Source organism: Myodes glareolus, chromosome 15 (genome assembly GCF_982192425.1).
Source record: "Myodes glareolus chromosome 15, mMyoGla1.1, whole genome shotgun sequence".
Taxonomy (NCBI): domain Eukaryota; kingdom Metazoa; phylum Chordata; class Mammalia; order Rodentia; family Cricetidae; genus Myodes; species Myodes glareolus.
The window spans coordinates 31,660,078-31,686,243 of record NC_142040.1 but is presented as its reverse complement, the minus strand read 5'-3'; the positions used below and the strand labels follow the sequence as shown (position 1 = coordinate 31,686,243).

The following is a 26,166-nucleotide window of genomic DNA, read 5'->3' as shown; positions in this document are numbered from 1 at the left end:
ATTAAAGGGAACTACTGCATGTTTCTGCACACACTTATTCCATTTGATCTTAGTCAAAAGCTGAGAAGTGTTCACACATTCTTATTCAATGACTTCACTGGGTCTCAGCCCTACAGAGCGAGCCACAAATACTCCATGTTTATAGCCTGACTGTCAACTCTGGTCTTTAAATATTGTCCTACTTAGGCATGATAATAAAACGAAATAAAACAAATCACTTCTAAGAAAATACTAAAGGCAGGGGGATACCACTTAGAACAGGGTCACTTAGAGTGTAACTGCCCAGCAATCCTTCTGATCATGCAATCAGAGGGGGGAGCAGAAGGAGCAGGAGACTTTTCAAGGGTATGTCAAAAGAAAACAGGATACATTTTTTGAAAAGGTTGGCTTAAAAAGAGATCGAATGTTGCCTGCTCTCTCCAGAGCCACCTTCTCACACACGAGAGTGCTGACCCTCCGAGCCCAGGGCTTGTGCTTTACTCTTCAGCTGCTCGCACACTGGCTTTTTGGTGCTGTTTATCTTTCTTTCATTAACCCATTTAGGGGAGACCTAGGCTTCCAGGTAAGTAAGGAAAGGAAAGCCTACCTTTGCTAAATAAGCAGTAATGGCAGACAATAGGCATTTCCTCCCTCTTGACTGAAACATAATCGCAATAAAGATGGTTGTTCAACTAGAAAGTAATGTCCACACTTCTTAAATTATGCTCTGCCCCTGATAGTTTTCCTAGGTCATCTGGGGAGAAATAATAGCGGCTACTAATTGCTTGCTCTAAAGTGCTAGTCCCAACATGTGCACCCTACTTCCCAGCACTTCTTCCCCCTAAGCCTTTGACTCAGTTATCATAAACAAGATGTCTGAAATATGACTAACGTGTCCTCAGCCTGCCTGTCTGATGCAGGCAGACTCCAAGGATGTCTCTGAGCTTCTGAGAATATCACTTCAAAGATCAACTAGATAGAATAAAAATTCCAAAGAAGTTTAAGTATAATCAGTGTGAAATCAAATACAGAAGGAACCTTATATTTTACTGATATGCTTCTATTTCAAACATCATTTGAAAGTTTCCTTCTTCAAGGTGTTTGTATTTGGTTATTTTGTCTGAAAACAAAAATGCGATGACAATGTGAAATGAACCTATTTTACCCATTGGCAAACATTTCTTCTTGTTTCTCTTTTTAAGGATGATTTGGTACAACTTTTGTGTTCATTTTCCTTTCTTCTCTTTTTTGCTTTTTTTTTTCTTACTTGAGGAAAGAACTCCCTCTGTCATCTAGGTTGATCTGGAATGGAACTTACTTATTATGTTGTTCAGACTGGTTTTAAACTCACAGCAATCTTCCTGTCCCTAATTGAAGGAATTATTGGCATATGCATTATGTTATTTTGTGTTTCTGTTCAGATTTCTAAGGCAGCTTTCTTCTCTTCAAATTCAATTGTCCTTCAATACTCAAATCCAACAACCAAAAAGGCTTCTGATCCTATTTCTGGTTCCTCTTAAGAAAGGAACGCAGCAAAATGAGTGAGATGAGGAATGTCTTATACAAATGGCACAAAATAAGTGAACAGAAACCACTTCCCAAGGGTGGCAAAGAAGACTAAGTCCTCTTGAAGATCTGAAGTCAACTAGAACTGGCTGGTGATGCTGTCACAGATACACTCCAGAGAGTCTGAAGGTGACCTATGGCTTACTATAATCTTAATACACACTCTTGAATGGAGATTTCAAAGGCTAAAGAGACATGTGATGCATGAAGGTGTATCTAGAACTACATGTAACAGAACATATGTAAGAAAGCCACACTGTGCAAGTAACTCTCAAAGTTTCATCTTTGGTATAGCATCGCCTTGGAACTTCTAAATCTTTCTCTGCTTGCGCCCACTTCTTTTAGTAGCATGTTTTCCTTTCTAACAAATCTCTAGCCTTGCTTTTTACTATCTACATGTCTCTGTCAAATTCCTTGATTGAGATCACAAAAGCCTGGAACCCCTGTGGAGATGACTACAAATCCTGATACCAGGGAATATCTCCCTGAACATCTCAGCTGTGCACTTTATTTTAGCTATGCACACATGCCTCACAATTCCCTGTTATCAAACACTATCACACCATGCTCTAGTTACTGCATGAATATTTCTTCTTTTCCTGGGCCTACTAGGTCCTTTTATCTTCTCTGCAGTGCCAACCCCAGGAAGCACTCTCTTATACTTACAGACTTGACACCTCAAACTGTTGAAGCCAATGATATGGTCTTCCATGATGATTTTTACCGTAACAGATTTGTCACCATTACTGGTCAACATTTATGCGTTTCCCTAAGGATCCTGGGCATGGATAGTCATAAACATGCAGAATGGCTATTTTTATCAATGCACTCAATTTTCAAGTGAATTTAGACATTATGCTGCCTCTGATCTTTCCCACAGCCAAACTCCAAACAATTTTAAGTTATATTTTCAGGGCCCAACCCATTCTCAAAACCCAAGATAAATCACGTAGTTTCTATTAGGTTAGGAGTGTCCCATTGACTGGCCAGTGAGCAACCCCGGCCTTGCTGGAGCCTCTAAGTTGGTGATGGTTTCCAAACAGTAAACAACTGGCTGAACCTTGAGGTTAGGGAGTCTGTGCAGACTAAAGTTGCTTCAAACTCTGACCTTGAATCAGCAAAACAACACCTGGGAAAATGACTTCAAGTATTTGTCTCTTGGGGCAACCAGGTATTTGTCTCCAGGGGCAACCAGCCTGCTTTGAATCTGTTCTAGAGTCTAGCATTAGCTGTCTGTGTAAAAGGCTGTCTCTGTGACTGAGAATCTTATGTCAGTCTGAGTAATGTAAAATATCCTAGTATTTTTTCTATTAATAAGAATTATGAAGCTTAAGCATCATCTTCTTGACCATCCACAGCTGTATTTTTTTCCCAGTAGATGGAATATTTTCACAAGATAAATACACAAGCAGTGGGAATATACCCAAAGCTGTTATTAGGGAAGAAATGAAGTTCTTAGGGAAGAAATGAAGTAACTCATGTGATAAATTACAGACAGGAGCAACTGATTTCCACAGCCAGTGACCCTGCAGCCTTTCCAGATGGGGCTTCCCACCAAGGAACCTTGTGTCTGATGGGTCGACCTGCTGAACACTAATTGTCACCTGCTAAATATGCCCATGGCAGCTCTCAGTAGCAAGTTGTCTTCTGGACTCTACATACACACTATGGCATGAGCAAGTCCACATGTATACATAGTCACATACAAATCAAAAAATACATGTAATTTAAAACTGCCCAAGCAAGTAAAATAGCTCAGTTGGTAAAGGGATTTTTGCCAAGCCTGACAACCTGAGTTTAATTCCCACATTACGGAAGGAGAGAATCGGCTCCTATAAGAGGGCCTTTGACTTCTATGCATGCACTGTAGCAGTGCTCCTTCCCCAACACTCAAGTAAATGTAAAAAGAAGTAAAAAAAAGTATGTAATTACAAGTTACAACTGATTTGTAAAGAACTCATACCTATAATCATGTAATAAGCTATTACTTGGAAAAATTAAATATAAAAAAGTCTGGGCCTTCTAAATGAAGCACTAAAAAAAGGCATCTCTTGATCTCCAGTATGTTTCAGGGTAAGAAAAATTCTTGACTCACCCACTCACAAATTTCAGTTGTTAATTACATATCACTGATGCTGAGCTTATGGCGCACCAGTAAGAACAGTCCCTATGGGTGTCCACTATAGTGCTATTTCAAATTCACTTTACAAGTATTTCTAATTAAATTAATGGTGAGTTTCTCATTGAGGTATTTTTTTCTCCAAAAGTCTCTTACCTCTGGACAAGTAATAAAAAAATATAATATAATCAAATTCACTTTTAGGTAGTTCTTATGTGTTAAGTCTAATCCCCATACTCAGGTGTGCTTAAACATTAAATGCTTTGGTATTGATAACTAAGACATCTCAAGACATGCAGCTCCAGATTTCCTTACTTCAGACCAGTCCAAAGCTACCCACTGAGGTGGACATGACTGGTTGTTGCAGGACTCTTTCTCCATTGGCCGGTGTGTTAGACAATCACTGTAGTCCAGTGTTTCCTCCTCAGATGGTCCAGTCCTCCTGATGCAGAGCACGGCTCTTGTACGCATCCCGCCATCACAAGTCTTGCTGCACTCCGACCAGTCTCCAATGAACCATCTGAAGCAAGACGTGGAATACAGACAACAGAGGCTTCAGTGCACTGAGGCTTCTAACTGAGTGGACTTCAGAACTTTTTTTTGCCAGAAAAGTTGGCAGCTCAGTGGTAGTTGATAGACAATGTCAATGCAAGAGTCATTAAGCAAATGACTATTTGCTGTCAGTCAGTGGTCATCTAAAGTGCAATGTGTAGGCTTTCGCAGTAAGCAAAAACTAAGTTCAAACAAACAAAGCATAATGTGTTTTCAAACTTTTTGCTTTCTGTCTCTTTTAACATAAATTTTTGAAGATAAAAATTACCTCATAAGATTTTCATGAGGATTAAATAATATATTTAAAAGTTCTAGAACATGGTGGTGAAGACTTAACAACTGGTTATCTATGAGAGGGGCAGAGTTATGATTTGTGCCATTTGTTCTTTTCTTTTTGTAATTTGTAAACACTAATGCCAATTTTAAGCTGCTGGTTGGACATTCTGAATGTGAAAAGAATACACACTAATGCAAGGTTTAGGGAACTCTAGCTAGGGAGGTGCTTTAGACACTCTGCTGAGTGCAGGCTGGAATTAACAAGCATGAAGCAGAAAGACTTTTATTATGACATTGTAGCCACTTCTCCCACAAGTGAGTATCATGTGCTAAACGCCAAAGGAACTGGAGAAATAAACTCTCCCAAGGGTAGTAGGACTTCACAGTCCTTACAGGTAAGAGAAAGACCAGGGATCTGTACTTACAATAATCTTCTGAAAAGGTAGAACCCTAAGTCACTTCTATCAAAACACAGAAAAGGGCTGAAAAAGCTTCATGTTTCTCCACAGCTAGTATAAAAAGAAACTCAAATGCTTTAAACATGTCCTGCCCTTATGCCACCCCCCCTTCTCTTGTTTAAAGTCATCAATGAACTCACAGAAGCGCACAATTTCAAGAAGGTTTTTTGGTATTCTCCGCTGTCACTCTCCTGGATTTTACTAAGAGGTGCAGCGGGAAGCAGGGCCCAGTTCAGGTCAGCGAGAATTCTACTCTAGATTTTTTATATGTCAGCAGAGGCAAAAGGGATCCTTTCCCTTCCTGTCAAAAACGTGCACGAGGACACATGTCTAGAACTGCTTGTGGCCATGTTATTACTCAAACAGAGGATCCGGGAAGTCCATGATTCTAGGAAGTCTACCCTAACTTTCCTGAGCGTTGTTACATAAATCTTATGTACTGAAGTCACTTCATGCCAGTTATTAAAGTTTTAATTGTTTGCCACCAGAATCGTGACCAACATATCACTGTATTTCTAATAAGCATTTGCTGAATGCCTACCATGTTCAAGGTATTTTGCTTTATTTTAGAGGACAAAAACAATCTCATATTAGGAAAACAGTTCTTCAAAGTCGCAAAAAGAGCAACAATGGAAGCAAGACTGGATCCCCCTTTAGCTCATTTTCACTCAATCTCACCGATAACACCATCAAAAACAGAATATATATCACAGGATATTTTCTTCAGTCTATGATTATAAGCCATGCAGCTGTCATGCTTATGTTCTTGGGTATGAAACTCACCAGGGAGAGGAAGGGAAAAAAAAAAACCCAAGAACTAATTCCTCACCACTTCCCTGATTAAAGTCCACTGTGCAGGTTTTATATATGAAAGGCAATGCCTTAGAGACACTGGAGTAGCAGCATCCTAATGCAAAACTGCATTTATCCCACCACGTCAAAATGGCTTTTGCTTAAGATTATTTGTTTTATCACTATTTATAGAGAAAACGAGGCTGATAAATACCATAATCAGTTTTCAAACTTAAAATATATCTCATAACTCAAAAACTTTTTACCTAAAATTCATTTTTAAAATTATAATTTAATGTTAATTTTAAAAAATTCAATGCTACCATAGCTTTTCTGTGAAGTCATTTTACAAAGGAGATGTAACAGGTTTTCCTTATTCTTTTGTTTTCCATAAATGAACATGATCCTGAGTTGTTAGTTGTTATCCTGTATTTGGTAAGGAGGAAAATGTGCACTGAGAACAATACTTGCATGGCATCCATAGTGAAACAATGATTCAATTTGCAATAGTGATTTCATCACCAAGATTAGGGGATAAAACAGAAATGTGTATAACTCAGCCCCAAAAAGGTCAGTCATACCACTTCCAGCCATGATCTCATTAAGTCTCATAATGCAAGAGGGATGGAGACCTTCAAATTAAACACAGGTGCTCACAGGCAGCATGACTCGGGAGACATGGCTATTCTTTAGAGTACGGGGCCAGCGCTCCTCTCTAGTTCTAAATAGTTACTTATTTTACTATTCTTCGTCACTTCTTTTATTGTCAGTAGTATTTCCTCAGCATCCTAGTGTAAATTTATCACTCTACTCATCAACTAGGACTATGTGGAAGTAAATTATTAGCTAAGCCCTGGCGATTTCCTTCCTGACTGTAATCGCAAGCTTCACATTCTGTTGGGCTTCGGCTGCATTGTACATTGTATTACTCCTTCCTGTGTCTCTCCGAAGGCTGATTCATGGTCTAATTATTGAAATAAACTTTGCAGTCTTCCCATTGCTCTGTCTCAGTCCCCCTGCCCTCTGTCTGGTTTAGAATCACTGCTTCTCTCCTCTTCCCTCCCTACATGTCTGACACACTGCTGCCTTGCTCTTGGTTTTCTATTTTCTCACTTTCCGGGAAATACCATTTCTGGGAGGATCAGCTGTTTATTTGGACCTTTACAGCCTGAGACATGTCAGAACTGATTCTTTCCTCTCAACATCAAGGTGGTTTTTTTTTTTTTGTTTTTGTTTTTGTTTTTGTTTTTTTTGTTTGATCTGGGACAGGATCTCACTCTGAAGGCCAGGCTGGCTTTGAACCTACTGAGATCCACCTGCCGCTGCCTCCTGAGTGTGGGGATCGAAGTGTGTGCTGCCACGCCTGGCTTCTTCTCAGCATCTAGTGATCAGAATGTCTACCATCTGTTAGGGATAAAATTAACACTGTTCATGTGGGGAGATTTGTTTGCTCTTTTCTGTTCAATTGCTTTTGTCAGACAAGGTCTTATTCTGTAGCCCAGATTGGTTTGGATTCACTATGAACCCTAGTGGCCTTGAATCCCCAGAATTCTGCTTTAGTCTCCCAAAGTTCTGACACTACAGGCATGCAGTACAACACAATTAATGTTGAATCTCTGAAAACAGAGTTGTTTGCTGTCCCTTGTATAATCTGATCTCATTCTACTGATTATTATTAAGAAAAAAAATACACAAAGGAGGGAAAAAAAGAGGAACTACATAAAATTTTGATCCAAACTTGATAAAACCAGAATGTTTTTGAAGAGCTCATCATAAAATCATTTTCTTTATTATTTAAAAAAAATGGAAGAGTAAAAAAGCAAACTGTTATTAAATAGTTATATTAGAAGAAAAACATAGTTTTGAACTGTGGATTCAATAAACATTTGTGGGGATGGAAGAGACAAAGGATTTTCCAGCCTTTATTCCAGATTTGTCTAATCAACACTTTTCCCCCTATAAACACATCACAAAATTAAGAAAAAGTCTTCAGAATTTGGCAGTATCATCTTTAATCAACAAGAGGCAATTATATAACCTATTATTTACTTAGAAAATGCTACAGAATTCTTAGGTTTGAAAACAATTCTTCAACTAATTGGGAAATGGAACTAAGATTCTAGAGAAACATATGCCACAAACGTTCTATAAGCAAAAAATGTCCTCAATTCTTAAACATGAGTGTAATAACATGAGTGTAATAACATGAGCGTAATAAGCATCTTTTAAACTGTGACAACTGGGAATGCTTTGATGGAGCAAATGAAGTCAGACACATAAAGTGCCACTAGACATTTGGTTTGTAACTTAGAATGCTAGTGATGTCTGATATAATGGGAAAAACATCACCAGAGATTAAAATCCCTCATCTGTGAAATGATGAGAGTTGGCTGAGATTATTCTATGGTTCTTCCTAGTCTCAAGTTTCGTAGTTTTATAGAGAATGCTCAAGAATCTTTTTCTAAACTTAAAATAACAAATTATAGTTGTCCATGGGTGAGGTTCAATGACTCAAAATGATTTCCAAACATTTAACTATAAAAGATTCTATTAAATAAAACCTAACTCCTGAAAAAATAAATAAATTTCTTAACTGAGCCTGGTGGCATAGGGCTACTTGGGAAACTGAAGCAGGAGGCTTGCTGGAAATACAGAATAAATCCAAGGCTAGTTTGGATAACTTAATAAGATCCTATTTGAAAACAGATTGCAAAAATAAATAAATAAATAAAAATGGCTAGAAATGTAACTCAGTGGAGAGCTCCTGCCTGGCATATGCAAAGCCCTGAGTTAGTCCCTAGTACAAGCAAACAAATAATTTCTTCCTGCTCTGGGCTTTCTTTAATATGTTTGGTAATAATTCTCTTACTACACTTTTAAATGATAGCTATCTTTATATCAATTTGCTCAGATAGTCTTTAAGGAACCAAACTATAGTGCTGTGTACATTTTATCGATTAATTGACGTTTTTAAACTCTGGTCTCAGTATTACAACAATGTATAGGTTTTGGTTTTTTTTTGTTTTATTTGTTTGGTTTCTACAAATTTAAAAAACATGGTATTATAAAGTAATAATATTTACATTAAGGATTTTTTACATAAGGTCATATGCAGAGACATTATTTTTATTAAAACACAGCACTATAAAGACTGGACTCTTGGCCTTTCCCGCTGAGTACAGCTTAGCTTCCTTTTCTTACACAGGGGTACAAGCTTCCCATCAGTTGTAACCTTTAAGATTAATGTTTTGCTTTTTTTCAACCACATAAGTCTACATCATGGATCTATTTTACCTCCTTGGTCCTGGAGGCAGAGGCAGGCAGATCTCTCTAAGTTTGAGGTCAGCCTGGTCTATATAGCAAGTTCCAGGGCTACTTAATGAGTACCTGCCTCAAAAATTAAAAAAAAAAAAACCAAAAAACCAAGTTCAGTATTTGTCAGTTCAGTGAAATAGCATAATACATGTGTTGTAGTGGGAGTGTACATTCTTAAAGTCTTTCTGGGGAACAATTTGGCAACGTGTCATAAATGCTAAAATGTTCTCTTACTTGACTAGAAATTGCATTTGTCCTTATGTTGCACAGAGTATAATCACGGAAAAGAATGTTTCAGTGGCAAAAATGGTTACCGTTGCGTATCAGAGGAGAACAAGAGCTTAAACAGAGCAAGACTTGAACACCAGTAGAATTGTATTTAAATATACAATGACATTACTACTAAATGCTGCAAAAGATAATGTTCAAAATATACTGAGAATGGACTATACCATTTGATTATATATACATGAGTATATATATGTAGATAAACACCTAGAAATAGCATACATTAAAATACTATCGGTGGTCTTACAGGAGAGATTTCTTTCACTTTATCTGCATACAACATCATTTGTGCAGAAAAAGAGCCTTTTTTTTCCCCTTTCACACTCACATCGGGTCCTCCTGAATCATAGTAGTCTACAATGTTATCCCTAGAATACAAATACCCACCAGGAATCTTATATATGAGTTCTAAACATTCAAAATTCACTTTTATTGTTTGAATTCAAAAGAATAAAAAAGAAACTAAAAAGATTCTTGGAAAAATTGAATAATAAATATATAAAATTACATACTTTTAAATTTTTCAAAAAGAAAAACTAGTCAGACTAAATTTTCCTAATTTTACATTCTCTTTATGCTTTTCTATTGATTTCCACCTCCTACCTCCAATTTTCAACAAAGAACTTAATTTCAAAACTAAAAAAAAGGAATTAGACGCATTAATATGGCAATTAATATTAACATTTTGAAAAAGGCCCTTAAGCCAGGCAGTGGTGGCGCACACCTTTAACTCCAGCACAAGAGAGGCAGAGGCAGGCAGATCTCTGTGAGTTTGAAGCCAGCCTGGTCTACAGAGTGAGTTCCAGGACAGACAGAATTGTTACACAGAGAAATCCTGTCTCAAAAACAAACAAAATATAACAAAAATTTTAAAAGTTTTTAATGACATATTCAACTCTACAATGTATATAGATCAGTTGTTCTCAATCTCTGGGTCATGACCCCTTTTGGAGTCATGTATTAGATATCCTGCATAGGGGATATTTACATTATAATACATAACAGTAGCAAAATTATACTTATGATGTAGCAACAAAAACAATTTTATGGTTGTGGATGTCGCCACAACACTAGGAACTGTATTAAAAGCATTAGGAAGTTGTAAACCTCTGTTATAGATGGGACAATGAATGTCTTGAAATCTTCAAAGCATTGGGTGTTTAAGAAAGTAGGTTTAAAAAATAAAGACGCACAGGTCAACATAAAACATGTGTAAACAGGACTATAGAGATGGCTCAGAGGTTAAGGGCACTGACTGCTCTTCCAGAGGTCCTGGGTTCAATTCCCAGCAACCATATGGTGACTCACAACCATCCATAATGAGATCTGATACCCTATTCTGGCTATGTAGGCATATATGCCAGTAGAACACTGTATACTTAATAACTATCTAAATCTCTAAAAACAAACAAACAAAAAACAGGTGTAAGCAGTAACATTTAAGAGGCCTTAAATGATCAATCAGATGCTAACTATAATATTTAAAATCTCAACTTTCAAGGGATCAACTTGATGAGCTTAACTTGCAATTACACAGAATATGCTACATCTATTGGGACAGAACCTAGACCATGGATTTTGAGCATCACTTTGCTTTATATAGCTCTTAAGATTTATTTTGAGATAAGTTTATAAAGGTAATTAGCAGAAAAGTAGAAAAAGAAGTGGCCTTTAAAAAAAGATCTAACCCTATTTCCTTTGATTGACTCACCCAGCAGAAACTACCATACAATTTTACAATACACTGGGGGCATATTTGCAGATATGAATACATAATGTTTGCTTGTAGTCAAAGAAATGAAATCTCACTTTTTGTCATACTTACTCGGGTGGGCAGGGCTCAGTGTTGCAGGCTCTTTGGTTTTCAGGTGGCTTACTGTCAGGGTCACAGAAATTGTTCTGGACGATGGAGTTGTCATCTAATCTTTTACAGACCACTTCTTGTCTTTGGACACCTTTAAGAAAAGAAAAAGCATCATTAAATGGAGAGTAGTTTCCCTTCCAAAAGGCGAGACATGTATTGTTTTCTTCTGGGAGTCAACCTCACTGGATCATTGTTGTTCTATCTGTTCCAGAAACTCTTGTCTACTTCTCTAAAAGAACAGAAATACTGTCATTATATTCAAATTTCAAGCAAAATTAATATTTTCATATTTATAGATGTTTTAAAGCTGCAATTATTATTTCCATTTTATGTTAATCTTCATATTTTCTTTAAAAAGCCTTTACATTTTCCAAAATGTCATGAGATAAAATTTATTAATATGCATTACAATACAAGACAATGGATGCATATTTATTTAAAACAAAACAACAGGGACTAATTTACTTTCTGACATTTTTTAAGACAAGAGGAAACAAGGTCATTTTTCATCAGGAATACATTACACCATACATTTCACTTATTTTCTTCCAATTTTGATTGCATCTCTCTAAAAAGTTCATCAAATTTAGATTGCATATGTAATGTACCACTTTGGACTATAAGAAATTGGCCTGTTTATTTTAACAGAGTGAATACCTGGTTATATCACTGTCAAAGAGTTACATACATGTTAATATAATTTACAAAATACTATTCTTGCTCTTAAAAATTAGTTCATGTACCGTGTTGGCACAACTAAAGACATTCCGAAATTCTACAATTTACAAAATTCTTAAGTATATGCTTATCATTTATTGGCAGACATACCTGCTACAACTTGCTCACATTTCACAAAAGGCAATGATACACACACACACACACACACACACACACACACACACACACACACAGACTTCTATTTATAAACATCCTTGGTGTGATTTTTATATTTTTGTTTTGGATCAGGTATCAAAAGACAAAATCAATCAAGATACCAAAGAAAAACAAGTGTTTCAGATCATACAAAAGGTACTGTTAACATTTACTCTTAGAAATGGACATAAAAGCATAAGTAAAGCTGTTCTCTGAAATTACCCACCCTGCCACTATTAACACATAAGCTGAATAACTCAGTTGTAAACATAGCACTGACAATATGCAGGTAACCACAGATTTGCACTGCACTTCAGGTAATTTTTTTTCTTTCTTTCTTTTTTTTTTTTTTTTTACTTATGCCAAGCAAGTTTATTAAGAGATGCAGCATCAAACATCCTATATGCAGGGGTAGGTATGGGAGTGATGACCAAATTCAGAAGAGAGCTAAGTCAGACAGTGTTGGCAAAGAGAACATAGCTGCCTTAAGACTGATAACAACAGCCCAGGAGGAAAGAGTTTGGGTCTTCAGAAGCTATAACTCTGACTCTTTTGAGGCATTCATTGGTTTCAGTTTTATATCAGCCTTGCCAAATCCACTCCTGGACAAGGTTACAGAACTTAAAGTTCACTATGTCTTTCTTCCTTTTTTCTTTTCTTTTTTAAAAATAGAAAACAAACTATCTTTTTCTCATTTTACATACCAATCCCAGTTCCCACTCCCTCCCCTCCTCCCATTCCTTCTACCTATCCCTCCCCCCCCAACCCACCACCCATTCACTCCTCAGAAAGGGTAGGGCACATTGCTTTGGGGAAGGTCCACATTATATCTAGGCTAGGCATCCAAAGAGAATGGGTTCCCAAAAAGCCAGTACAATCAGTAGGGATAAACTCTGGTGCTACTGCAGTGGCCCCGCAGTCTGCCCCAGCCATACAACTGTCACCTACATTCCGAAGGCCTAGTTTGGTCCTATGTTGGTTCTTTCCCTGTCTGGCTAGCTTTGGTGAACTCCCATTAGCTCAGAGAAACTATTTCAATGGATGTCCCCATCATGGTCTTGACCTCTTTGCTCATATCCATCACTCCTCCCATTCTTCAACTGGACTTTGGAAGCTCAGCCAAGTGCTCCACTGTGGGTCCTCTGCCTCTGTTTCCATCAGTTGCTGGATGAAGATTTTATGGTGACATTTAGATAGTCATCAGTCACACTCCAGCTAATTCTACGTAGCTCTTCTGGACTGCCTGCCTGCCTCCTTCCCTTTCTTCCTTTCCTCTGATTATTTTTAAACTGTAATATAATTTTTAAAAAAGGAGTTTGTTCACAAATGTGGGAGTCCTTATGAAACAGGATCATTTGATGAAGGAAGTTTTTAAAGAACTGGCACCAAATGCTTCTCCCAAGCCTGCTTAGGTCTGGGTCAACATGTCTCAGCTGTCCTGCGATGGTCACATTAAACTAAACCCTTTAAATTTAAGAGATCAAAAGAAGAAGGAACTATTAAGTCTACTGATCGCAGGAGACTAAGTAGTGTAGCCTCCAGCCTAATGACAAGTTGTTGAAAATGATCTATTTTATGGGTTACAGTGATAAGACTCCTCAGAAAACCTTCAGTAACATGTTTTAGGGGTCTGATATATACCCAAACAGTTTACTGGCAAAATATCTTAAAGTATGTTGCTTCATTCTCTCCCACTCCCTAGAATAGCAAATGACAACAGTGGAATTTTTTAACTATTAAGGTTGAGATTTTTGAGGGAAGTATGATTCATAAGAAACATAGTTGTTATCCGCTCACAGATGTTCCATGATATTCATCAGATTACCTCCCCATTGTGTCATTCCAGTGGGCAGATAACTATGCCATGTGGTCACCTAGTCAGACACCTCTGCTGTTAGTCATAGAGCTCGGCTCCCAACAGTGGCTCAGATGAGCAACTTGTCCAATCTGAAGGAAATGTTCATTTATATCAAGAGCAAGGGGTTGCTTTTGGAGGTTTAGTATGCATTTTTTTAAAGGCATTCAATGTGACTGCTCCTGAAACAGAAAATGCTGGCAGTGAATACAGTGTGTTAGTTAATTCTCAGAAAAGGATAAACGTCAAAACTACAAAATGGAACTGATGCTGCTTAGTTCCCGTGACAGAAACTGTTAAATAAGTTTCTAAGGGTTAAAATAAAGTTAAGTTTCTCTAAGAGAGCACAACAGACATTGTTTGTCCACAACTGTACTTGTTTAAAGCAGCCTTTAGTATAAAAGCAGGTCCTCTGCAATTTGAATCACAGATCAGACTGGTATAAAAAAATTAGTAGAGATTACATTTCACTTTTAGATAAACTCTAGCTGTGTATGTATAATATTTGAAAATGCTTTCTGTATAATATTTATTGCTAAAAGCTAAGGAAACAGGTAAAACCACCCAGAATAAAATAAACATTGAGAATAGTCTCATATTATTCTAGAGCCTAGAGCTCTTTTTTTCTTTGGTAAAACCCAGTGATTGTACCTTACTCTCATAAACTAAGCTGCTAACTCAGTGTGGTTGATGAGTCACCACTCCCTCAACAAAATACAAAGCACTTGTGCTTCTTGAATGATGCTAGATTTCATATGAAGCATTACAAATTAATTCAACTTTGGCCATGCCTTCCATATAGCCTAAAAACTGGGAAGTAAGGAACTTCTAGGTCTTTATGTTTTCAGCATGCTACCTTTTCATGAAGTAAAAATTGACATCCTTGAAAACATAACTAAAATTGTCTGATATTTTACAAAGATATTTTCCTTACACTCATCTTTCATTTATTTTCTTCTAAAATATTGTATCATTGTAGCATTAATTTATTTCAAATCTTCTCAAAACACTATACTATTTTCCTCTAATAGAATACATATTTTCTTCCAGGTTTTATGTCCATACCTGGCAGTTTGATAGTTTTGCTTGTTTGTTTCTGTGTTGATCCTAAGTCAGTATTGATAGAATGACTATAAACAAATTGATCAAAATGAATAGGCTTTTAAACACAACCTGTACATCAAGGTGAATATAGCTTTTAACTTTAGAAAGTAGAAAATACAGATCAAGTGGAACAATCTAAGTGAACAAGAGAAATAGAGTTTAGAATATTTGCATATGATTATTCCTCATGTACATATATCCTCTTTTAAAGTAGTATGTAAAACATTGATAATTCATTTTAAATATATATAAATTTATATATTTATTTATATAAATCAGTATTATAAACTGATTATTATAATACAGTTATTCAAAATTAGTATGCTTTCAAGTCTGAAGACCTATAGTTTATTACCAAAATGTTTAAGATGTCTACACAACCAGTAGTTGTATATCTAGTGGGGAAAAAAATTCTCATGTCTCAGTGTTCTTAACCCCTAGAACTAGAGAATGATCTGGGAATTTAATTGACAAAATTAAAACTATACTAACTATATTTTTGCTCTTAAAAAACTTTAAGTTATTAGCATAAACTATTCTTTTTTCATAAAACATAAAATCAATCATTTTTTGCAGTGAACAGTTCAATGGCATTCAGTATTTCTACAGTGTTAGGCCACCATCGCCATTATCTAGTTCCAAACATTATCATTGAGTAAAACTTCTGTTGTACATATTTTCTCTACTCATACCTCCCTCCAGGCTCTGAGAACTGCCAATTTGTCTTTGATCTCTATGATATATTCTGAACATTACATATAAATGGGCTCATACAATATGTATTCTTATAAAATCCCTCCATGTTACAATAAGTAATGAATTTAAGACTTTAAGACATTACAAAAGTACAAATAATTTTTAATTTTCTATTTTATTAACACATATTTACCTTAAACCTTTACAAAGAATATATCCTATTTAGAACCACTTAATTTGCCTATATTTCACTTTTGACAGATGATGGTTTTAAGTATAAAAATACAAACATGCCTCTGGGGCTACATATGTTGAGCAGTGGATTAGCATTTGGCTAACATGTGCAAGGCAACGCACTAGGTTAAATTCCCAACACTGAGGAAAAAAAGCCTCCCTCATGCTTGGTCTGTGATCTTAAATTTATCAGATCTTATGTTTAATATTCTGCCAATAGTTTAAAGTTACCATCTATTTGACTACCAAGGTACCTGCTATATAATACAAGGACTGAACTTGAATTATTGCTTTAATTACACAACAGCAAATGGTTTTTTAATGGCTATTGTAATAGTACATAACGCAGGAAAAAAAGCAAGAAACCCACCAAATGGCAAATGAGAACTTGTTAGAGCTGTTTACTGTTCTCACTGTAAGGTGGTAAATGTCTCTTTCAGGTGAGATAACTTCACATTCAGGCCAGTCCTGAGGGAAAGCTTCAGAGGGCACTGACCTTCTTTGTTTCTAATAATTAAATACTTCACAGGCTCATTTATAATACAATATGCGAAGTCATACTGATGTTCTTGTGGAAGTTCACCATTTAAGAATTAAGTTCACCAGTTCATTCTTTTTAAAAGTAGAAACCAGAAGTTAGTGCTTGAAAATTGAACTTGGAACAGTCCACATGTTAAATCAGGAAGTATGAGGGTATCAGCAGCTAAGAGCAAGAGAAAGATCTAGGCATTGTCAATTCTACAAGACCTAAGATTTCAGTCCTAGGTGGACACCATCAGGACATATGACTAAGTCACTATGGGAAGTGATAGGGTCTAAATGTACACTTGGGACAGAAGGGATAACTGATCTCCAAATAACTGAACAGAGTGGCACAGTGTGTCATCTCTCCCCTGGAAACAGATTCCTAGAGAGAAAGAGAAGGGAATGCTCAGATTTTATACTAAAAATGTAGCTGGGGGCTAAGGCAATAATTTTCTTGGACACAGCATCTAAAGTAGTTAGCAACCAAGATAGCATTATATAACCACAACATACATAGCATATAGCCAGCAATGTTAAGGTAACCCTAATATTCAATGCAGAGAGCATCCAAAGAGAGACACGTGCCAGGAAAAACAACAACGAACCCTATTTGCTCTGTCTTCAATTGCTGGAATCTGGCTGTTGTGTGGTGTGATTGCTGGCCAGACATGAACATTTGCAGGGCACAGCAAAGTCCATCTGCCTTGGATCTAACAACTGGCACCAAAAGTACCAATCCACTCCACCCACATGGCTTCCTTCTTTTGAAGAGCCCATTGCTCTTTTTTAAAAAAAATCTTTCAAAAACTTCCTTTCTTTGCCTTCCCAGTGTCTCCCGTCTGTTCTGGGCAACAGTAGATGTCCCAGGGAAATGCAGAATGATCAAAGTGGAAATGTTACTCTAAAAACATTATTTTTCATTGCTAGCCATGATGGCATATGTCTTTAATCCTAGCACTTGAGAAGTAGAGGCAGGTGTATCCCTGTGGGTTCAAGGCAATTCTGGTCTACACATTAGCCAGAGCCACATAGTGAGACCCTGTCTGAAAAATACAAGTTTCTTTTTTCTAGAGCAATTGTGTTTAGTGAAGATAAATCAGGATGGGGCACACATATAATAGGTTTACTTGAGTTCACAGCACATATAGAAGGGATTTCTACTATTCAAAAAGTAACACCTTTCATGAAAAAAATGTCTAAATCAATTTGACTCGTTAAGTTCTATCTTTGTTTAAGGTATAAATTTAATTACTATGTAGATTTAGTTACTATGTGGAAAAATAAAATCTTTACTTCAATGAGATTGTATTAAAAAGGGGTGGCAAGAATAAAGGAAAGGTCATTATATTACTTGTGTAATAAAATACTGTATTTTCAAGTCTGATATTTTTACTTGTACACATTTCTCATTTTGTTAAATTATTGGATGATCTCTCATTCTGATCTTCATTGATATTAAGAACTCATTCATAATCAAATGACTATGATAACATTCAGTTTCACTTTAGCTTATTTCTTTTTTCCTTCACCTCCAACTGTTTTTAGTTCTAAGCAGTCAATGATCTAAGACAAGTTTTCACTTCCTTTGCAAAACAAGGCAATCAAATTAGATGACCTCTAATTTCTTTCAGATCTAAAATGCTATGGTTTGCTTTTGCCCTTTCTCTTTATTTCAATAGTTCAGATTTTTGAAGGATTCTCCCTCTTTAATGCCTGTTTTCTCCCTGTATTCTATAAAATAAAGAGTGAAGGGATGGGGACATAGCTCAGGGTAGATCTCTTGCCTAGTATGTATGAAGCCCTTCATTTTAATTCCCAGAAAAATCAGGGGCACACACATACACACACACACACACGAGAGAGAGAGACAGAGACAGAGACACAGAGAGAGACAGAGAGACGGAGAGGAGAGAGAGAAAGAACTACAAAGAAAAAGAGACAGGTGGGGAGAATAATATAGAGGTACATATTTGGTTTTGTAGTCTTATTGTGGTCTTTAGTTTTCACCAGTTCTTTTCACGTGTCCAAGGAACTAGACAGGAAATGTAAGAATGTCAGCTACAGACGGGAACTTCGGAGCTCCTAGAAGCACGCACCTATAAGCCCAGCACTCTGGAGAGGCCAGGGTGGAAGAATCAGGAGTTCAAAGTCATCTTCCACTACACAGTGAGCTGTAGCCCAGCGTGGGTACTTAATACCCTATTTCACAGACAAAACAAAAGCAAGCAAACAAAGAAAGAGCTAATTTGTGTTACTAAAGACCAACCTCTATGCTTTTTAGTAGGAGTTTATTTCTCATATTTATTTAAAATTTAAGAAATGATGCTGGTCTTGATCACTTTTTCCAAACACTGTGACCTAGTTACTTGTAAATAAAGAAACTTTAAAATATCATATGTGAAATCCCTTTCTTGTGATCAAAGAGTAAATACTTCAGATTTGATTTAAAGTAAAGATATAATTATAAGTAAGTTGAATAGTTTTTAAGTTAAAATCCTCATATTCTTCATGTTCTCAGAAAATAAGAATAAGAAAGAAGGATTTATTTTTCCAAAAATAGTTTATATTTACTTCCTTGTAGGGACACATGTTATGATTGCTAAAAATGTTATTTTGTCTTCCATTGTCAGGCTTGCCTTTAATGGTTGAGCCATCTCTCAAACCTTAAAAAATGCTATTTTGAACAGAATTTTTGGGAAATGAAACACAGTCTGCCTCATACTGATCACTAATACACCAGAAATGTACTCTAATTTGTTTTCAGTTTTATGACATCTTTTAGTGAATCATAGGCATCAAACTCTCTTCATGTTAATAGAGACATTATTTACTAAATCACTGAAGTTCATGGCTCCAGAGCCAAGGCTCTCAGGAGCTGGGATATTCACAGACACCCCGCTGTGGGCCCTGATCCAACTAATCTCAATACGCTGAAAGTCATTCTTCCTTCTCAACATTGCAATGTTGGGAGAATCAGTATGGAAGTGGCATGGTCATTCATTGACAGGCTTTTGTTTAGTCTAATCAACACGGAAACACCAAGGTCAGTCAGTGAGAGGCTTTTGTCCAGTCTTCTAAGTAGCTCACTTTTCCAGAACAAGGAGAAAATTGGAGACTTTTTAGTCTTTCTTAACTGAAGATACTTTCCTCCAGGAGTTTGTACTCTTAAAAGGACCACAGTGACCTGTGCTATGTCTAAGTTTGCTATAGACAGAAATAAAATTCGGAAAATCCCAGAGTCAAACAATATCACACTGTACAACCTTACACCAAAAAAGAAAATAAAAGAAAAAGAAAAAAGGAAAATTATCTTTTCCAGGAACATGTTCAAATTCTATAACTTATGGCATTAAGTATAGTGGCTAACTATTCATCAACAGTTTCACCTGTAACCTTTTATTCGCTATGAAAAGCTATGTAGGTTTAGTTATAAGCATCAGTCTTTTGTGTTTCAGACTTAATTTTAATTAATAAAAAAAGTTAAAGTTAAAATAAGGGATGGAAAGATGGCTCAGTGGCTAAGATCACTGTTTGTTCTTCTAGGGGACCTAGTTTTAGTTCCCAGAGTCCACATGATGGCTCACAGCCCTATGCAATTCCAGATGAAGAGGACACAACACACTCTACTGGCATCTTTGGCCACTGCATGCACAAAACATCCATACATGTACTATAAAAAGGATAGAATATCTAAAATTTTTAATTTAAAAATAATAAAACTATTTTATGCCCCCCAAAAAACTACCACCACCAACACAAACCCTCAATCTATTGTTTTTTGTTTTCTCTGTTCCAGATTGGTACCTACCTATTTTGACTTTCCATCAAAATTATAGTATATGCCTAAAAGTGTTAGTTATTATAAAAGTCAAGCCCCACAACAGTTACTTATAAGAACTGACCTCTTAGTAATGTTAAATATGTTAGAAAGACATTTTAGAACTGGCAAAGAAATTAAATGGACATTTCTAAGAATGTAAAACATTTTTTTCCCACATTGTTTGGTATTTTGTGAATGTTTCCTTTTAGTTGAGTATTAATTCTGGCCTAAATATTGTATTATACTTCTCTCTTCCTCCTCCCTTTTCTCTCCTTCTCCCTCTCTTATTTGAACTAGAGTTTCTAAATGAAGCCCATGTTGGACTCACACTTTCTATGTCTAGCTTTTAAACACCAATCTCTGTCTTGATTTCCCAAGTACTAGAATTATAGGCACGCCCACTAGGCTTGGTTCAACATTACATCTTTCTAGTAATTTTTTTTTCAAAGTTTATTAAATTATGAAAGTTTCCATTTCCGCCCCTCCTCCCAACACCCTCCCACTCCCCCCTCCCCCTAATAATTTAAAATGCCATTTCAAAATGGACTTACTACAATTTAAGTTCACATTATGTTTGTATTGTATCATTATTGTAAATATTAAAACATGACGTCAAAAGATATCAGCAGAGAAATGAAAAAATATCTAATGTTTCCAAGGCTAAGATAAACTATATGACAAATTCTTTAAGATAATTTGAAAATTATGTTATTAATAAATGTATTATTATAGATTATTACATAAACTTGTTAAGTTACCAAGAAGTTGCTGTCAGAGACCATTTGAAATATACCCTTTCTTTCCTGTCTTCCTTCCTTTCGCCTTGTGCTTTAATCATGCACAGTCTTAGACTGAACTGAGGAAAGACATACTCAGGAACAATAATAAATAAGAAAAGTTTACATCTCATTCCAAAGCTCTAGTCCCCAATTTGGAGGAGCAAATCATTTTCCATCTTTAAATACTGAAGATCACTAGTGCACTAAATTGTGCTTATGTGCATTTTTTCCTCTTAGAAGAAAGTCAAAACAGATTGAAAGGGAGTAGCATGATTTTTTTCTCACAGTCTTAGTGACACATTCAAATAAGTAGGATTTCTCAGACTTTTTCATGCAAACTTTTAGTTTTCAATCATTTTTTAAGCACCCCCTAAGCAGGATAAAAAGAAAATCTACATTTTGCTTATTAAGGATCAAATATTTTAACAGCAACAATTTGCATTGAATAGAACCAATGTCACCATGTTTCCATTGAGAAGTGCAGTATTTTGTAGCATCTCATGAGCTTGCCATAGTATCTTTGGAAACCATCTTCCAAAGCTCAGAATAGAAAGCAGAAAGCAGTTCCAGTATGTATAAAAGTCCAAATGAATCAGGTAAAGATGTATACAATAAAGTTAAAAATAGAATTTTCCTACCTGGACAGAAGAAATGTGTAAAACAATCTTTATGTTTATATTCAGTTCATTCTCTCTCTCCCGCTCCCCCTTCCTTTCTCTTCCCTCCCTCTCTCCCTTTCTCTCTCTCTCTCTCTCTCTCTCTCTCTCTCTCTCTCTCTCTCTCTCACACACACACACACACACACACACACACACACACACACACACGAACATACATGCACACAACAAATAGGTTTGTTTGGTTGGGGTACAGCTCATGGACACAAGCTTTCTTAGCACTGCAAACAAACAAACAACAAAAACCAGTCAACTTACAATGACATCAGGGAAGGAAAAGCATTAAAGATGTACCAAACATGAAGTAACAATGAAATAGACTTGTAAGTATAAAGGAAAAAAACAATGATAACATTTTAAATAGTCACTGACATCTGATCAGAAATGCTAATACCTATGTAGTATATATTTGAAAAGACATTTTATTTTATGTGTATGTTCCTGAGTATATATGTGTGTACCACATGTGTGCAGTGCCCAGAGTTCAGAAGAGGGTATTAGATCTCTGAGTATTGGAGTTACAGGCATTTATGATGTGGGTGTTGGGAGCAGGACTTGAGTCCTCTGCAAGAGCAGCAAGTGCACTCAACTGATGAATCATTTCTCTACATATTAAAAACAAAACAAAACTGTGTTCTTTGATTTCTGAATAAAAAAAATAAGGTTTCCTGAAATGACTATTCCTCCTTCCTCTTCCTCAATCTCAGTATAACTTTAACTCATCTTCCTTCTGAACTGCAAAGCAATATTCAGCAGGGTGAGACCACTCTAAGAGACACTACAAGAAACTTGAGTTCTTTGGTATGCAATTCTTTTACTTCACAAAGAGAAAGAAAAGAATCCTGAAGGTGGGAGAGACAATGTGGACAAAATAACAGGACAGTTATAACACCAATGGGTGACAAGCAGTGTATTTTAAGTGTAACTGCAAAACTATAACAAATATACAATATGATAGATATTTTGTCTTTTCTTTGCACTGTTAATGAAGAACTCTTTGGTAGCAAAACAGGTCAACGTTAAATACAATGCTAAAAGTCTTAGTTTCTAGTCTTGGGAGGCTTTACTCTAAAAGTTCAAGATCTATATGAAATCAGAATAGAGGCTGGGAAAGTTGTGAAGATGGAAAATGGATGGTTTAAATAGTAGAAAATTGAAAGACAGAAGTGTTATCATGAATACTGCTGCATTATGCAAAATCCATTCCCTAAGAAATACCCTTAGAATACAGGAGAGGGGTCCCTTCCTGATTAGACCTACAAGAGAAAAGAAGAGCGGGAGTTTTCACCATGCTGTTAGGGCGGGGGTTGTATGCCTCTTACGTTCTGACTTGCAGTTTAAGTCAGGTGACTGTAGCAGCCACTTATAAAATGAGCATATCTTATTCAAATTGCTGGAGACCAGAAGCGTTTCCAATTCATATTAATTTAAACTTTAGAATATTGGCATAGAGCTTACTGGTTGAGCATTCCTAATCTGTAAGCCTGATATCCAAAATGCTCTAAAATTGGGGATTCTGGCGATCACCTTGGGTTAGGGATACTCTGCTTACATTCATTTTAGTTTTATAAGTACCACAGAAAAGTGAAGCTAACATGAAAATCTCTGAAAATATCTAGCACAATTGCAGTTAGTTTTAAAAGTAGTAACTAGATATGATGATTAATCCATCAGGTAAAAAGAAAATGTAAATGAACTGAGATCTAAATATACTCTGTTTGGCATGTCCAAGTCCAGTACCCACAACAAAAATCATGGATTGCCATTTTACCCCTTCCTCCACTCAGTTCAGTGATGCTGCTCTTCACTTCTCAACCCAAATTCATAGTTCTGAATCTCATCAGCCTTTGCGTTATCTCAATCCAATTAACAAAAGACATTAGTGTTTTTAGGACTAAAACTTTTTGTCTGTTTTTCAATACAGCGTTTCACTGTTTGGCTCTAGCTCTCCTGAAACTTGCTTTGTAGGCCAGGCTGCCCTTGAACTCACAAAGATGCACCTGTCTCTGACTCCCCAAGGCTGGGATTAAAGGCATGTGCAACCACTGCCCAGCCAGAACTAAAACTTTTAATCCACAACAAAACCATAATTTTAAAAATATGGACCTCACCTTAGAATTGCCAAGGGGCCTTTAAAAAATCTGATGTTCAGACTAAATCTCTAACAATTTTTAAAAGACAGAAGTGTTGGGGGGCCCAAGTATCAGGATCTCAGGAACATTTAGAGCTTTTTATTTCCAACCTGTGTCAAAGTTAAGAGCCATCGTTCTGGGCAACATTTCTGAACAAACTTTAAAGCTGGTGAAGGAAATACTTTTGGTGGATATATAGCAAGTTTCTCTATAGAGGTGCTAAGTGGTGAAAAAAGCTTTGTTCAAAGTAACCAACCTTTATTATTAGAGAAATACTATGTTAAAGTATTACTAGATTCAACTGTTGTACCCCATATTAAAAAATGATTTAACTTGAAGTCTACTTATATAATAAAATCATTATAGCAAATGTTATTTTGTATGACTATTGAGGATGATTGAAGGATACCAGGTAGTAGGATATGTTTTATAAACTATACATCATTCATCAGTTATTAATCAGCCAAGCCACAGAATCATTTGTAATTAAATCAAATAGAGATTATCATGTAGCATTACTAGGCATTTGCATCTAGCCCAGTTACTGGAGTGAGGCTCCTAAACTATCAAGACCTGTGCTCCAAGTCAGGAACTAGAGGCAGAGCCTAACAAACCTTGCTTTAAGACACCCTCCTGTAGTTCTGATGTTTGCTAAGCTTTGACAACAACAAATATAGGCAAACATTAGCAAAGAGGAAGTATGCAATAACTAAAACCAGTGGGTAAGTATAAAGTAACCTTTAAAAGCCACAGAGCAAATGTTATATGGCGTGAATTACTAATCAAAAACAGGTTCTAGAGTTTTACATCATAAAACAATGTTACTTTCATTATTAAGCCAAGTTTTATCAGTTAACACATGATTATGGTCATTAATCCAATAGTATAGTACATTGGAGACTTATTTAAATTGCATAGTACATAATAGTTTGGATAAAGCATGAAGAAATAAATTCTAGAAGTACCAAGGTTTCTGAAAGTAGGAAAGTTTTCATATACTGGGTTTTCACAGAATAATCACAGCTGTCTTAATAGTCACATTTATCCTGAAGACAACACCCCATAGCATCTTAATCTTCCCAATCAGCCCAAGGAAGCACTTCCTCCCTGACTCAGAGCAGCCATTACTTGGAATGAATCATCACCAATGTTTCCTGTATATTAGCTGTGTCATCGGGTATGCTAAGCGACAGAAAAACAGTTTTTAATTTCTTATCTTAAGACATCTCATCATAGAAAACTATTATTCTTGCTCCCTGACTCATAGTTCAAAGGTATTGATGTCAGCAAAGCACATATGGACCAATAATGAACAACACAGAGGGGTCTTGTGAGACTCCAAAAAAAGTTATTTAAGAGTTCTTGCTCTTTTTCCATTTAAAATCTTGAGAGCTTTAAGGCTCCCACAATCTCCCTGGTGAGATCAAAGTAGGACATCATAATTAAGAACTAATTGTAGTTTCTATCCCAGTTTCTGAGTGAAATGTATGTAGAAATGTATTTTCCTAGAAGGTCTTTAACTGTAAATAAACTCCTTTTTGGCATGATAGTAGATGACTCTGGCTTCTTTGATTAACATTCCTGAGCTCTAAAGAATTTTACTTCCTCCAAACATAAGCTTCCAGTATTTAAAGTATCTGGAATTAAAAATAAAGGCACATATAGAAGGAAGAAGTTTGATAGCTGGTATCTACAACAGGATGCCTACCCTCGGATATCCAGTTTCCTACAGGGGAAAGAAGGGCTTACATACTTTTTTGATCTTGAGTTTTAGTTGTCAACTTGACCCAATCTAGAGTCACTTGGCAAGGGGAGTCTCAGTGACAAATTGTCTAGATTAAGTTGGTCTGTGGGCATGTCTATGAGGGATTGTCTTGATTAGTGGAAAAAACCACCAACAGTGGGTGTCACCCTTCTCTGGTTAAGGGATATTGGATTGTGTAAGAATAGAGAAAACAAGCAGCGCACTGGATGTACACATACATTAATCCACTGTGCTCTGCTCTTTCTTGACTGTGGACGGAATGTGACCAGTTGCTTCAAGTTCCTATGTCTTGACTTTGAGCTGCCGTCCAATGATGGACTATAAACTAGAATTGTGACTAAATAAGTCCTTTCCTCCTTAAGCTGTTTTTATCAGGGGATTTTTATCACATCAGCAGAAAATGAAAATAAGACATTTGTCAAAATTATTGTTTGATGGTCTCATGGGTGCTCATAACCACTTACTGTTTATAAGTGCTTACAATTTTCCTAGAATGT

General features: G+C 36.3%; 1 protein-coding gene across 5 annotated transcripts in view; it reads right to left on the bottom strand.

The window, feature by feature from the left end:
- Window positions 1-26,166, bottom strand: part of Adamts6 (ADAM metallopeptidase with thrombospondin type 1 motif 6) — a 211,614-nt gene that overhangs the window by 18,473 nt on the left and 166,975 nt on the right. For 4 of the 5 annotated variants that reach the window (XM_087896876.1, XM_048442950.3, XM_048442953.3 and 1 more), the window contains 2 exons: window positions 11,171-11,300; window positions 3,980-4,184 (listed from right to left, as the gene is read on the bottom strand). In XM_087896876.1, the coding sequence (XP_087753002.1) occupies window positions 3,980-4,184; window positions 11,171-11,300 (335 nt within the window). Of the gene's footprint in view, window positions 1-3,979; window positions 4,185-11,170; window positions 11,301-26,166 lie in introns of those variants that run through there. The other variant, XR_015734982.1, reaches the window with a different exon arrangement.